Raw genomic sequence first — 13,428 nt, 5'->3', positions numbered from 1 at the left:
TATCTTTCTTAAGGAGGTTTCCTAGTAAGCTTACAGTACATCAAGATAAATGTCCCTCCTAAAGAAAACCTTGCGAATGAGTGTCAATAAAATGATCATTCCCACAAACAGAAAAACAATTCCTGTTGACTTGTCTCCATTGTTATTCAAAGCTCGATCCTTTCCCCCCTTGACTGTCCATTGTAATTTATGCTGGAGGAAAGTTAGTGTCCAAGGTTTTCAAGGTGTTTCCTTTGCAGGCACAATGCATGTGCACATGTGGTGTCGTTCTATGCTGAACATCAGTGCTTCACTGCTACCCATAATGCACTGTGGGAAAGGTAACACCCATTTTGTTTACCTGGAGGAAACCAGAGACGGATACTACCAGGGAAGGGAGAAGAGGAAACAAAACCAAAGCCAGAAGAACAGGAAAGAAACAAGTTTGTGTTTGGCTCGTTAAATACAAGCCAGCTGTTTGGCTTTCAGTCAAAGTGGATTTTATTGCCGCTTTGGATACTTTTATATACGATACGATTTTCGATTATATACGAGTTTGTTTTCCTACCTTTTGGCATTACAAAGGTGAGAGTGAGAGAAATGGGACCATCAGCGTAATGGGAGGAGCTGCAGTGTTCTCCTTGTATGGTAAATAGAGTCACATGGGGCAATAGTTTTGGAGCAGTGGGGGAAAAAGGGAGGGAAAGGAACAAGGAGAGCGAGTGAAGAAACCCTTCAGGACTTTGGCCTGTCTCATGTGCAGGAGGCGGCACTTTCACCCTGAGTTTAGAGAACACTGGATCCCACAACAAAGAGTTGTGAAACAAAGATTTAGAGTGAGTGCCATGCTGAGGTTAAACTACAGCTTTAAATGCCTCACCAGTGCCTTGATTTGACTTACTTTGTATGTTTTTTCTCTCCCCTGTGGGTATGAAAGTTTAACAGCTAGTGCCATCCTGGTTGTCGACACTGGACACCCCTTCGTACTTTCTTCCAGACAACTGAAGAGCCAAGATGCCCACCAACTTCACTGTAGTGCCAGTGGAGGATGAAGAGGGCGGCAGCAACAGCGCGGCTGCAGCTGGAAGCAGCAAACCTGTCAATTTGGGCAAGATTTTTGGGGAGGAAGATGATGACAACTTACAAGACCCTCACTCAGGTAAGAATAGCTGTACGTTGTAAACATGCTCATACACTTACTTACGGAGGTCTTCATTACCCTCTTATTCCTGTTCAGGATCACAGGGGAGCTGTAACCTATCCCAGCATGCACTGGGTGAAAGATATGTGTATGTTTGATAGACTCTGTGTGATTGTATAATTTAAACAAGTACAAACGGACGCACGCTGACACAAGCAGTCAGATACATGTTTTGGCAGGCACATGCTGTATGCACACACAAACACATGGCTTTAAGGGGGGCATTGTTCAACTAGCTAGAACTTGCAGAGCTTCATTGGTGAATGGGGGACTGTGGTGTATTATTAGGCTACTTAGGTCTGTTCAACCCAAATTGATGTTGGGCCCCCTTGCTTTATAATGGCGGTAATGCAAAGATGTAGGCCTAGCCTATATGATTTTTCCACATTTTCATGCCAATCTCAGCCCCATGATATTGTACAACATGTCATTTTAGAGTATTGCTCAATTTGAAGAAAAGTGTATGGCAGCTATTTCTTACACAGAAAGTCAAACTAATTGATCATGGACACATTTATTTATCTGATTTTAAGAATCTCCCTCTCTCTCTCTCTCTCTCTCTCTCTCGCTAACACTGGGCTGTCTATGTAGTAGAATGGCGCAAACATGATTTTTAATTGGTGCTACATGGCTGTGGTATTTCCTTTAGCTCAAAAGGTAGAAAACCTACAACTACCAGAATGTACCGCGCCGCATCGGACCAATAAACACTCCCGCTGGTGGGTGATGCAATGCAATCACGTCACAGAATCAATATGGCGGCCGGCTGGTAACAAACGATCTCGTTTTACAGTTAAACGGTAAACACAAATATGTTTCTGAAAACATTTAACTCAGGAAATAGGCAATGCAGTAACATATTATTGGTTTATAGTTAATCAGTGCACCTTAGTTTTACAGTTTCATCTGAGTTTTTTAAGCCTCCGTGTTCGCAATACAGGAAACAGTGTGGCGCCCACTTCCTGTTTACAAACTGTCGTATTTCAGCCAAACGGTAAGCACAAATACATGTTTCTGAAAAAAATTTAGGCCGAAAATAGGGAATACAATTACATAATCTTTGTTTGAATTTAACCAGTGGCTAGTTTGACAGTATAATCTGAGTTCGGTCTGAGTTTGAGAGAGAGGGTGGCGGCTCTCTCTCTCGATCCACCTTTATACTCTTTGTGTCCGTCCTCATGCGGAAGTACAATTTGTAGTTTTAGCAACAACCCTGCCCAGCAAAACAAATAACAACAAAAATGTTTGAGCAGATCATACAATTAAAACATGTACATAACAGAAGAGTCTTTAAGGCTCTGGGGTTTGTAGAGTGCTGGATCGTATTGTTGCATTTCATTCACAAAAACTTCCAATAAAGGTTTCCAATACAGAATTTAGTTTTGTGAATGTATTATTTTGTTAAGATAATAAAAAAGATGTATGATATCATACTGTTTTAGTTCTAAAATGCTGACAATACAAAAACCTAACAGCACATTTTGTACAGTAATGAAAAATGGACACACATGTTACAACAGATAAAGTCTATATACTTGACGTTCCACTTCCGGGATTGCTCCGGTGCCGCAGGAAATTTCGCCGGATGCATGATTTTTCCGTTTCCTTCCTCTTTCTTTGTGTTGGAATTTTAAATTCGGTGGATTAATCAGGACTATTTTTGAGTTCTCTTTAGATCTCTGCATGGTAAATTGAGACAGCTAGACTATCTGTCCAATCTGAGTTTTCTCTCGCACGACTATTTTGCAGCGGCTCTCTTAATAAAGAGCTCCCCCACAGACACATTTTACAACTGTTTTCACAGGGTGAGTAGTACTCTTCATGATCAGTAAACTAAACTTGATGTGAAAAATCTATAGAGTGCCCCTTTAGGAAAATAAATTAAAAGGCATCCCTCTGTGGGCAAATTCCTCCAAACCAAACTATCCCTTTAATTATTAATGTCTTTATTAGTGTCAGTACAGTGGGTACTTTTACTCTTTCATTGTAAAGGCAGAAGTCACAGAATGTGCAGAACTTGAAATGTCACACACACACACACACACACACACACACACACACACACACACACACACACACACACACACACACACACACACACACAGTGATGATAAGACAAGATGTCATCTGTATAAACAATAACATCTCAGGATCATCATTTTCCAAAGCTGTATCCTATGACCAGTGTCATGTTTAGAAGTGTTTCTACTTTCTGCTTGTAGTATTGCTCCTTAGGCAGCATACAACACAGATGTTTTAGGTTTTGCAGGTCTTGAAGAAACCTTTATTTATGTATTAATAGATTTTTATAATTCAAACCAAAGATTAAAATTTGGGTAAAATATGCTCATCCAAAGTTTCTTAACTCAAGATAGACGTCATCATCTGATATCAAATATTAATTTAAAAATGTGAAAAAAAACTACATAACGATAGATAAATAAAAGATGAATTAAAGGTTATAATAAGCAGAGAGAATGGAGTAAAAGCAAGACAGGGTAATATAATTGTTAAAGGAATAGTCTGAAATATCTGGAAATACGCTTATCCGCTCTCAGGCAGTGATACCACTGTCATGTCTGGACGGTATTAACGTAAAGATAAGATAAAATAATAATCTGCTGGCTACGGCCAGCAGATTATTATCTTATCTTGAAAGACTGGAAACAGGGGAAAACAGCTAGCCTAGCTCTGTTCAATGTAAACAGACTTAGAGGTGCTGGTAGGTACATTTTGTAAACGTTGATGGAGCTTGCCTAGCTGTTTCCTCATGTTCCTAGGCTTTGTGTTTATGTTGAGCTAACCGGTTTCCTGAAGTAGCTTCATCTTTACATACAAAAAATGGTATTAATCTTGTCCTCTAACCACCACCAGACCCCAAAAGCTAGATAGCATATTTCCCAAAATGTCAAACTATTTTATTAACTCTGTTTAAAATCCTCCGAGACGTATGGCCTAGTGAAATGGAGTATTAAATGATGTAGTCAATGTTCTGCCTCTGTTGTAATGGCTGAACAGTAGAGCTATAACCACCTCATGACACTTACTCCCATCTCTGTTAGCACACACACCTTTCAGGGCTAGGATAGCTTTCCAGTTATACTAGGTAAGGTGCTCAATGAGACAAACTTCCAGAAGTCTGGGTAAAAAAGTATTGTTGTGTTTGCCAAGGGCATGTTTCATTCCTTCATGTCCTTTCCCCTGGGTATTGTAGGCACTTCTAGCAGCTGTACTGTGGAAACGGATGTTAATCATATGTAGCATTGTTTCCCATGTGTTAAGCTGGTGGGGTAGGCTAACTGCCTTTTATTTATTTTTTGTTTGGTTGAGTTGTTACTTACGTATAATGCCTCAGTCACTCACTGATTTGTATAGGGTGTGCATGGTTAGGGTTTTAGGTTGATCATAGGTAGGTGGGTATCATTTAAAAAATTAAAATACCAGTACTCTTAAAGTGATACAGATTCCAATAAAGTACTTCATTTGACACCCATCATGTGAATGGAAGTTTCTCGGCACGCTGAACTACCAACTCTGACACCATACCACACTGCAGACTATATAGGTTGTAGCTACTGCGGTAGTCTCGCTTCGCCAGACCCTCCTCCAAAGTACGCTGAAGGAGGGTCTGGCTACTCCACATAGCATTCGGGGATGGGAGAAAAACATGCTGTGGTTTAATGGTATTTCTTTAAACCAATCAGAATCGTCATGCGCAGTGCTATACTCAACACAGAGCCGCTGCAAAATAGTTGTGCGAGAGAAAACTCAGACTGGACAGAAAGTCTAGCTGGCTGTCTCAATTTACAATGCAGAGATCTGAGGAGCAGTCAACAACAGTCCTCATTAATCCACCGAATTTAAAATTCCAACACAAAGAAAGCGGAAGGAAACGGAAAATACATGCATCTGGCTGAATTTCCTGCGGCACCGGAGCAATCCCGGAAGTGGAACATGAAGGAAATAGATTACTACTGCGGTAGTGCGGTAGCACATTAAATCGAAGAACGCTTGTGGTGGCGATTAGCTGTGAATAAAACCATACAAAGAGTCTGTTTCCCTTGGATTTTTTGTTTTCGTCTCTGGATAGCATGAAACATGGCCAATACTAGCTGACATAAAAGAACAATTAAAACTTGCCCAATTGATCCAAATTCCAAAGGCCACTCAATTTTTCTCTTGTAGATAGGTTGGATGGCATTGAAAAGTTATTTTGTTTTCAGTTAGCAACCTCTACTTTTTCTACAGTACCAAACCAGTTGATGAATAAGTGCCTAATTTGCAATTTCAAAAGTTTGCTTAAAAGTCGCTTGACAATTGAATGGACACAGCAACTGTGACATGTTTTGATAAAAAAACGCCATGTTCCTGACACTGTGATCAGACATACAGTATCTTCTTCTTTTAGATTAAATGTACTTACATCATGGTGTGTATCTGTGACATTGTCTGTTGAGATACATTTTCATCCTTGTGCAAATGAAGACAGAGAAGTCATCTTACTTTCCTATTTCCTTTTTTCAGTCTAATACATTCCCTTGCGTCATGGGTGAAAGTAGCTGCAGACCCAGCCCTGACCTCTGCACACAGGGATTTTCGATAAAGATCCTTTCAGTTTGTTTAAAGGACTGAGGTTCTGGCTTGGAGCCCGCTGAGGGACTTCCCAGCGCGTCGTTGCATGCTAGATTTTGCTACAATCCACACCATGTCATGTGCGTCCACACACAGTACATTTTTTAACGGCTCTTCACTGATCTCTGAACCACATTTGGGCCTTGGGTTCTTCAAGGCAATAAAGATTAGCCAATAACAGTGTGATCTAGTGTGATAATACACCAAACCTAATACACTGAGACCACTGCATGACCACCACAGGCAAAAGAAACCAAATTGAGAAGCCATTTAAAAGGCACATCTTAATGTTACTCTATGCTGCTTTGTCTTTACAAAACTGACTGTAGCAAACGGCTAAACTGTGGACAGAGCCTTAATTTGTCTGTCTTGACCCCTGATTCTCTGTAAAGAGAATAAGGCCATATTATCACAAAGCTTTAGAAGAAACGGCTCTTAAAAAATAGTTTGGATACTATCCATATACTATACTATAATCTATATAGTCGCTCTGGCTGATACAGGTGTAGCCAGATGTTGGATGGTTACCTGATATTAAAGGTGCTCTAAGCGCTGTTGGGTGACGTTACTTCTTGTTGACGTTCAAAGTATTTTCAAACAAAATGAAGACTAGCTCGTTCCTCCCTCCTCCTCATCCCGTCCCCTCCCTTCTGTGCTTCAGCGCACTAACACCCCAAATCCTTCTTGTCCGTCATTGGCTGAACACTGGAACACGGTTTGTGTATGTTTGCATGGTCCAGGTTGGACCACTTTGTTTTTGTTGGCGTGTGTGGACCCTAGGCTGTCTACAGAGACCGCGTTTTTTTTACAGTGTGTTTAGGGGACCGGCAGCTCGCGGATAGTGAGGAGATGATTGCTGTATGTGACAAAACATGTTGTAGCCTAAAAAACGTGTGACATCGCTTAGAGTAGCTTTAATCTCATTTATTCAGCTGTGGAACCAGATGAACAGTAAGAAGAGATTAATTATGTATTTGTCTTACGATATGATTTAGAAATAGGACAAATGTTACAACAACTAATAATAAAAAAATATTAAAATAGTTGGCAAGGATTTTTTTTGTAATCGATTACAAGTAATCTATGTTATGATGCATTGCGTCATACAATTGAGTGACGTACTCTGAGTGTCTTTCAGAGTCAATCTGCCACATTTGTGTCCTTCTCGATGGATTTAAAAACAGACGTACGGACATAAATACATTCCGTCTGTTTTCTCTCCGTTTTATGATGGCTCAATGTTGCTGTTATTTCTGTCCATTAAATAACCTGTATGTTAGTCGTGCGTTTGTCCGTCAAACACTAATTAGCGTAGTCTGAGTGTGCTTTAATAGCATTTCAGTGTTTAAATTGACTACTCATGTTTGTTCAACCTGCTTTCTGAAACAAGGCCCAGGAAACAAAGTGGGACACATTTAGAATGTTTACGTTTAAAACTGTGATATAACAGATGTTTGATAGTTAGGTCGCATTGCTCATTGCTGCAATCGAAACATGTTGGACCACCAAACTCACCAGAGAGGCCTGCAACAATTACATCAACCACTTGGGCAAAGTCAGGTCATTGCATGATAAACTTTAATGGGCCTCCTGCTAACCTTAGCCAGGTCAAAAGCTGTTGGATTTCTTTTGTTATACTGGGAGACTGATATTACTATACTTATTATATTTATTCATCTTGTTTGGAGTTTTTGGACAGAGGTCTTTAACTTTTTACCAGGCAACAGCAGAAGCAGGAGGGTCATAAACAAATCAAAAGATGTGGCCTAAACATCATGGCTACACATGGGGCAGGGTTAGCCTCGAGTTTGCTGGGTTATCCTCTGAAAATTGACTAAACACAGGGCTTAAAGGTGCCAGTGTGAAACAGCCACTAAAGTAAACAGTGCAATTTGCGTAACATTTTTGTTGTCCAATCACAGGACTTCTTCATCATGTCATCAGAATGTTAACATTAGTCATATGTCATCAGGTCGACGCTACAAGTGGTGTATATATATATATATATATATATATATATATATATATATATAGTATACCATAAACACATATATAAAAAATCCTTCATCCCCACTGCCATCACCACACTGAACATTCATACATAGACAACACATCCTACAGCTCCAGTCAGGCTTCTTTTTGCACTGTCTATGCATTTTTGCACCGTCAATGTTTTTACACTGTTTCTATCTGTATCTTTTATGTTCTTATATGTATTTTCTGTAATTTGAGCTTGCCCTGTCAAAGACAAAGTTTTTCTTAACTTCTTATCTTCCAACACACAATGTGTGTGTGAAAAGGGGCTAAATTATGCATGGTCAACTCTTAGCCCAGGGCTACGTATATGCAGTGTGAAAAGGCCTTCCTAGGACTATGACTACAGTACATCACCGCGAGCAATACAATACAGCCTATAGCGCTGCTACAGCTGTTACGGATACTACACAAGAACAGTACCTGGTGATCCTGCTGCCTCTTTTCTTTTGCTGCTCTATCTATAGTATGCATCTAACAGGGTGTTTTTCCTGTGTATCCCATAGGAGATGACAGTCGGAGAGAGTCGAGTCAATTCATTAACTCAGACGATGACGGAGAACACTATTATGAAGGCAAGAACATGGCCCTGTTTGAGGTAAGACAAAAAATGAAATTTCTCCAAATGTACACTGCTTATAAAAACATTTGATTCACATGTAAAAAGTCTGCATTGTCCAAAAAGCTGATTTTTTTTTTTTTTTTTTTTATCAAATTCATGTTGCATGTGATCTATGGTACAGGAAGATTATGTCATTATGTTGTGTGATATAAGATCAATAAGTAATATTATTTTAAATTGCTGACACAAAAGTTAAAGATAAAGATCTTTAAATCCAACTCCAGTAATGATAGAAGAAAAAACACAATTTAAGTAAAAAAATAAAAATTAAACATGTAAGTAAAATCAGTTTAAGTGCTCTGATATAAGTATGTAAAAAAGGGAGAAAAAAAGTATGTAAAAGTATTTCTTTGGCCAAGTTGCAGAGCCTCAGGGCCCTGACTGCAGAGGCTCTCCCCCCTCTATAAAACCTCTGAATGAGAAGCTCAAACTGTGTACAGGCTGCTATATGGTACTAGAGGTAAATAATTTAGCAAAGAGCGAAGCCATTAAGAGCCTTAAAATAAATCAATAAGATCTTAAATTTATACATACTTGGAGCCAGTGTAAGGAGGTTAAAACAGGAGTTATGTGATATGTAATACATCTTGGTTCTGGTTGAAAGCCTTGCAATTAGTATCAAAGTCTATGTGCACCTGCTAGCAGAGTGCTAACAACACAACACTGTACAGACGTCCATAATATATTTGCTTTATTTTGTTTATGCATGTCTCTCTGTCTATCTGCAGGAGGAAATGGAAAGTCACCCTATGGTATCATCTCTTCTCAACAAGCTGGCCAACTACACCAACCTGACCCAGGGTGTTCGTGAGCATGAGGAGGCTGAGGATGGGGTCAGGAGGGTTGCTGTCGTGGTAAGGACCTGATTTTTGAGCTAGTGAAAATGTTGATACTGAAAGTTGTACATTTTCTTTTAGCCAAGTACCCCCTGAAAAAAAAACAGGGAAACATGGGCTTGTGCTTCGCTGAGGATAATTGTCATTCTCCACGTTTTTGGCTGTATTGCTGCTGCTGTATTTCAACCACAAATCCATTTTCTTGATTTCCTTATGTCATTTAATATCGTCACCTTCCTAAAATAATGGCCTAAGTCATTTTTTCAGGTTTTTCAGAAAACACAAAAAACTAAATGGCCTAAGTCACACGCTTGACTTAGGCCATTATACTAAAGGTGTGGAATCACAAGACCTGTTCAACTGAGGATGTAGGCAATTTTACCAGAGGTGGCCAGCACCATGAGGAGATGATTTAGGCAAAAAAATACTTTTTGTCAAAAAATGACTTAGGCAATTATTTTAGGAAGGTGACGATATATCGAAACTGGCTTCCTGCTCACAGTGAACAAACATAATTGTGAACAGGATTGCGTTTGTTGCTGCAGTTAACAGTTTACAGCAGTTAACACTTGCATTCAAAATAGGAATATTGAATATAAAATGTGGTTTATCAAACTTACACGTACATTTTTTACATCTATTTTTGTTTATAGTATAATTATGTTAGGAATTATGCATTTACATAAAATATCACGTACCCCCTACAGTACTCCAAGGGTGCCAATGTAGGGTAGTCCATTTTGGCACCTTTTAAATGCATTCTGTCACTCAAACTAGACTTCCTGTATTTGAATTGAATTGTTTCAGGAATCGTTAAGAAAAGAAAGGCATGATAATAAGTTTAGGCAAAAAGAATTCCTTCTTTTCAGTTTTTCAGTCTATCGAGCTTCAAATACAGTTAAGTTTACCCTAGACTTTGAACTTTGGGATGATATCACGAGGAGATAAAGCAGCTTATAAACAGCTCTAAAGAATGGACTGTATTGTGAGAATGCCATGTTCTTTAAGTCTTTCATCTTGCAAGATTTATAACTAATTTGTAGAATTTGTATTGCCTATGGTACAAAAGACACACAGTAAACTGCTTACTGCTACAAGTGGATGGAGATGTGTAATCTTTATGGTTCATATTTGGGTTTCGGAGACGGGTTCTGTGCCATTGCTGTTTGGCAAATACACACTATATGTGATGACATTGGCATTACCACTCAGGAGAATCTTAGAAACTAGTGGAAAACATGGAAAAGGTCTGTGTGATGTATTAGAGGGATGTTACGGCCTCAATTTAACGAAACAAACCAAGGCTCCCACCCCCAAAGGGATTGGAGGATGCAACATATAAAACGGATGCCAGACACAAGGTTAACAATTAACCAACAAGCTTTGTTAAATAATGCAAAAATATTCCCAAAAGCAAACAAAAGTACAAACCCCGTCCAAAAAGAACAAAAGATGGGAAGACACTGGACCAACCTCACAATGGGCCGTCGCTCCCCGCGTCTCCCCGCGTATCCCCTCGTCTCCCCCTAAATGACCTAAAAAGGGTAAACTAATCCTAGAACAAACAAAATAGACGAATAACTGAACTACCGGTAATCTCCAGCCCAAACTAACACAATAAACTAAAATAACAAACCTCCAGCACCTAAAGTGTGCATGGAGGTTGGGAAACACAAACCTGCTGTTTTTCTTTGACCTTTTTAAAATGATTTATTTCATGATTTATTTTTTCTTTGCTGATTATTTTTACTCTTTGTTTTTTGTTGTTGTATTTAACCCTATATTACATCAAGCTTTATGATATAAAGCGTAGTCAGACAATATTAGGACAGTGACAGTTTTTTTTTGGTATACCAGCAGATTGCATTGTAATTACACAATGACTATGATGATAAAATGCTGGCTTTAGTGTAAGTGTTTACATTCTTGCCTCTTTTATTGTAACTCTATGGTGTCGCAGCATAACCAACCCTGGGAACTTGATCACTCTTGTTTCGGTTATGATTATAACAAAGCTTGGTTGTACTCATACTCATTTGAAAACTAGGATGTGAATGTTTAGCCGCCCGACTGAAAAGTTAAAGGTGAAAGGCCTACCTTCTCTGGGCGTCCACGGCTCAGCTGTCTCAGTTTCGGTGAGACCCGCTCCTCTTCCTTCGTCAATCGGTGCATAGTCTATATCCACGATGTTCCATTTCCAGGATTGCGCCGTTGCCGACAAAAATTGTGCCGCAAAGTAAATCCATACAGCTAGCTAGACTATCTGTCCAAGCTAAGTTTTCTGTTCCACTACTAAAACAACTTTTGAATGTACACATGTTCCACCAACACAAGTTGCTTCCCAAGGCTATTTTGCAGAGGCACCGTTGCTCCGTACAGCACTTAGCGCCGCCCAAGATGATTGTGATTGGTTTAAAGAAATTCCAATAAAGCAGAGCACATTTTTCACAGACATAACTACGTCACTGGCTTACGTCCTTAACAAACTTTTTCACTTTAACCCAAACCATGATCTTTTCCTAAACCTAATCAAGTAATTTTGTTGACTAAACTTAACTGAGTAGTTCTGTGTCACAATGTTAACCACGTGTTTAAAACTGCCAGTGTGCGACTGTTTCACAACCTTAAATAGAACGGTCATACAGTATTTGTCATTTTGTGAGTCATTGGCAAACAACCTAGTCATTTAGGTTTGAGGACTTCTTTCCCAAATTCTCACAAAAAAAGGGAAAAAAATGTTGCTCTCCATAGCTACATTACTGGTGGCAGTATGCTGCTCCCAGTTGGGATTTAAATAATGTTGTTGAGATAAGAAGAGTTAAGAAAATGTGCTCCAAGACAACAATTCTTGCTTCCTTGGTAGCCTTGCTGTCTTTGGATGGAACCCAGTAGGACCTTGTACTGTAGCTTAGCAGAAGCATTGATGATGTTTTAGTAAAACCCGCCCCCTGAACGATAGCTGTGTTTTTTCATCATTATGTGATAATGTGAGACTAAAAAGAATAAGACAGACTATGCAAAGAGAGTGAGGGGGAGAAGATGTGGGAGATCTTGAAATCAACATCAGACACATCACAGTATTCAGACAGACAACTAAGTGCAGAAGAGAAAGCACAGGACAAAGTGTTTGTAACTCAGAAAACGGTACGTACACTTGGTTTTTGGCTGTTGTATGGATCATGGACAATATTTTATTTTATTTATAATATTTTATTTATTACAAGATGTCTGTAAAGTACAATTTCAGTGTCATTTGAACTTTCACTTCTCTTTTTTGTTCTTCTGTTTTTTGATTTCCTTTTATTTGGAATGCAATTAGGCCCAATATGCAATATACAGAGTTTGTGGCTAAGTGGGAATTTGAAACCTCCACAGCACATACACTGAGAAATGACTTTTCAGTGACGTAGGAGACATCTTGTGTCCAGCAGTTAAACATTTAAAATAAACAATATTTGCATTTTCATGAGAGTTTCAATGAAGGAGAAAGAATAGATGTAAGTTTACCAGGTGATTTAACTTTCGTTGTGTAAAAAAACAAACACATATCAGACACAAATTATTATTCAAAACTGAGTATTTTTATATAGGCATATCTTAGAACATTTCCAGATGGGGCTTTTAACATTTTGAAGTTCAAGTTCAGTTTATAAATATGAATTGTTCCATTGTCTAATTCCAGCCATCATGCTAAATAAGACTCTTCCCCTACATATAGCCTGTAATGGAAGTCAAAGCTAGGTTTGTCAGATTTAATTTGCTGCATGTTAGACTAATACTTACATATACATAATAATACTTACATGTAATAATTTACACATTTTAAAATGTTAAATATGATCAACACATGTAAGGCTGTTTTACAGCTGCCTTAAAGGGATAGGTCAGATCTTTTCAAGTGGGGTTGTATGAGGTGCTTATCCATAGTCATTGTAGTTCATAGTCATTGTTTCTGCCTGGCTCAATGCCGGCAACGAAAAGGGAGGTCACACAGATATTTCAATCGAAATGTAGTTTACTTAATACAAACTAACTAAACATTAGGTAAGTGGTGCGGTGTGTAAGTATGAGAGACATCAGTCATGTCTGAAGTACAGTAAGTTTGACTGTAGACGGCAGACCAA

General features: G+C 38.9%; 1 protein-coding gene across 8 annotated transcripts in view; it reads left to right on the top strand.

The window, feature by feature from the left end:
• Positions 1 to 328: 328 nt before the first annotated feature.
• Positions 329 to 13,428, top strand: part of LOC116041751 (solute carrier family 12 member 7-like) — a 36,788-nt gene continuing 23,688 nt past the window's right edge. Inside the window, exons 1-4 of one of the 8 annotated variants that reach the window (XM_036004769.1) lie at positions 329 to 815; positions 917 to 1,138; positions 8,353 to 8,444; positions 9,197 to 9,322. In XM_036004769.1, coding sequence (XP_035860662.1) covers positions 994 to 1,138; positions 8,353 to 8,444; positions 9,197 to 9,322 — 363 coding nt within the window. In that variant the 5' untranslated portion in view covers positions 329 to 815; positions 917 to 993. The other 7 variants (XM_031287791.2, XM_031287786.2, XM_031287798.2 and 4 more) reach the window with 7 other exon arrangements.

This window comes from Sander lucioperca, chromosome 9 (assembly GCF_008315115.2).
Source record: "Sander lucioperca isolate FBNREF2018 chromosome 9, SLUC_FBN_1.2, whole genome shotgun sequence".
In the NCBI taxonomy this organism is placed as follows: Eukaryota; Metazoa; Chordata; class Actinopteri; order Perciformes; family Percidae; genus Sander; species Sander lucioperca.
Note: the sequence above shows the minus strand (reverse complement) of the source record. Positions and strands in the feature narration are given on the sequence as shown.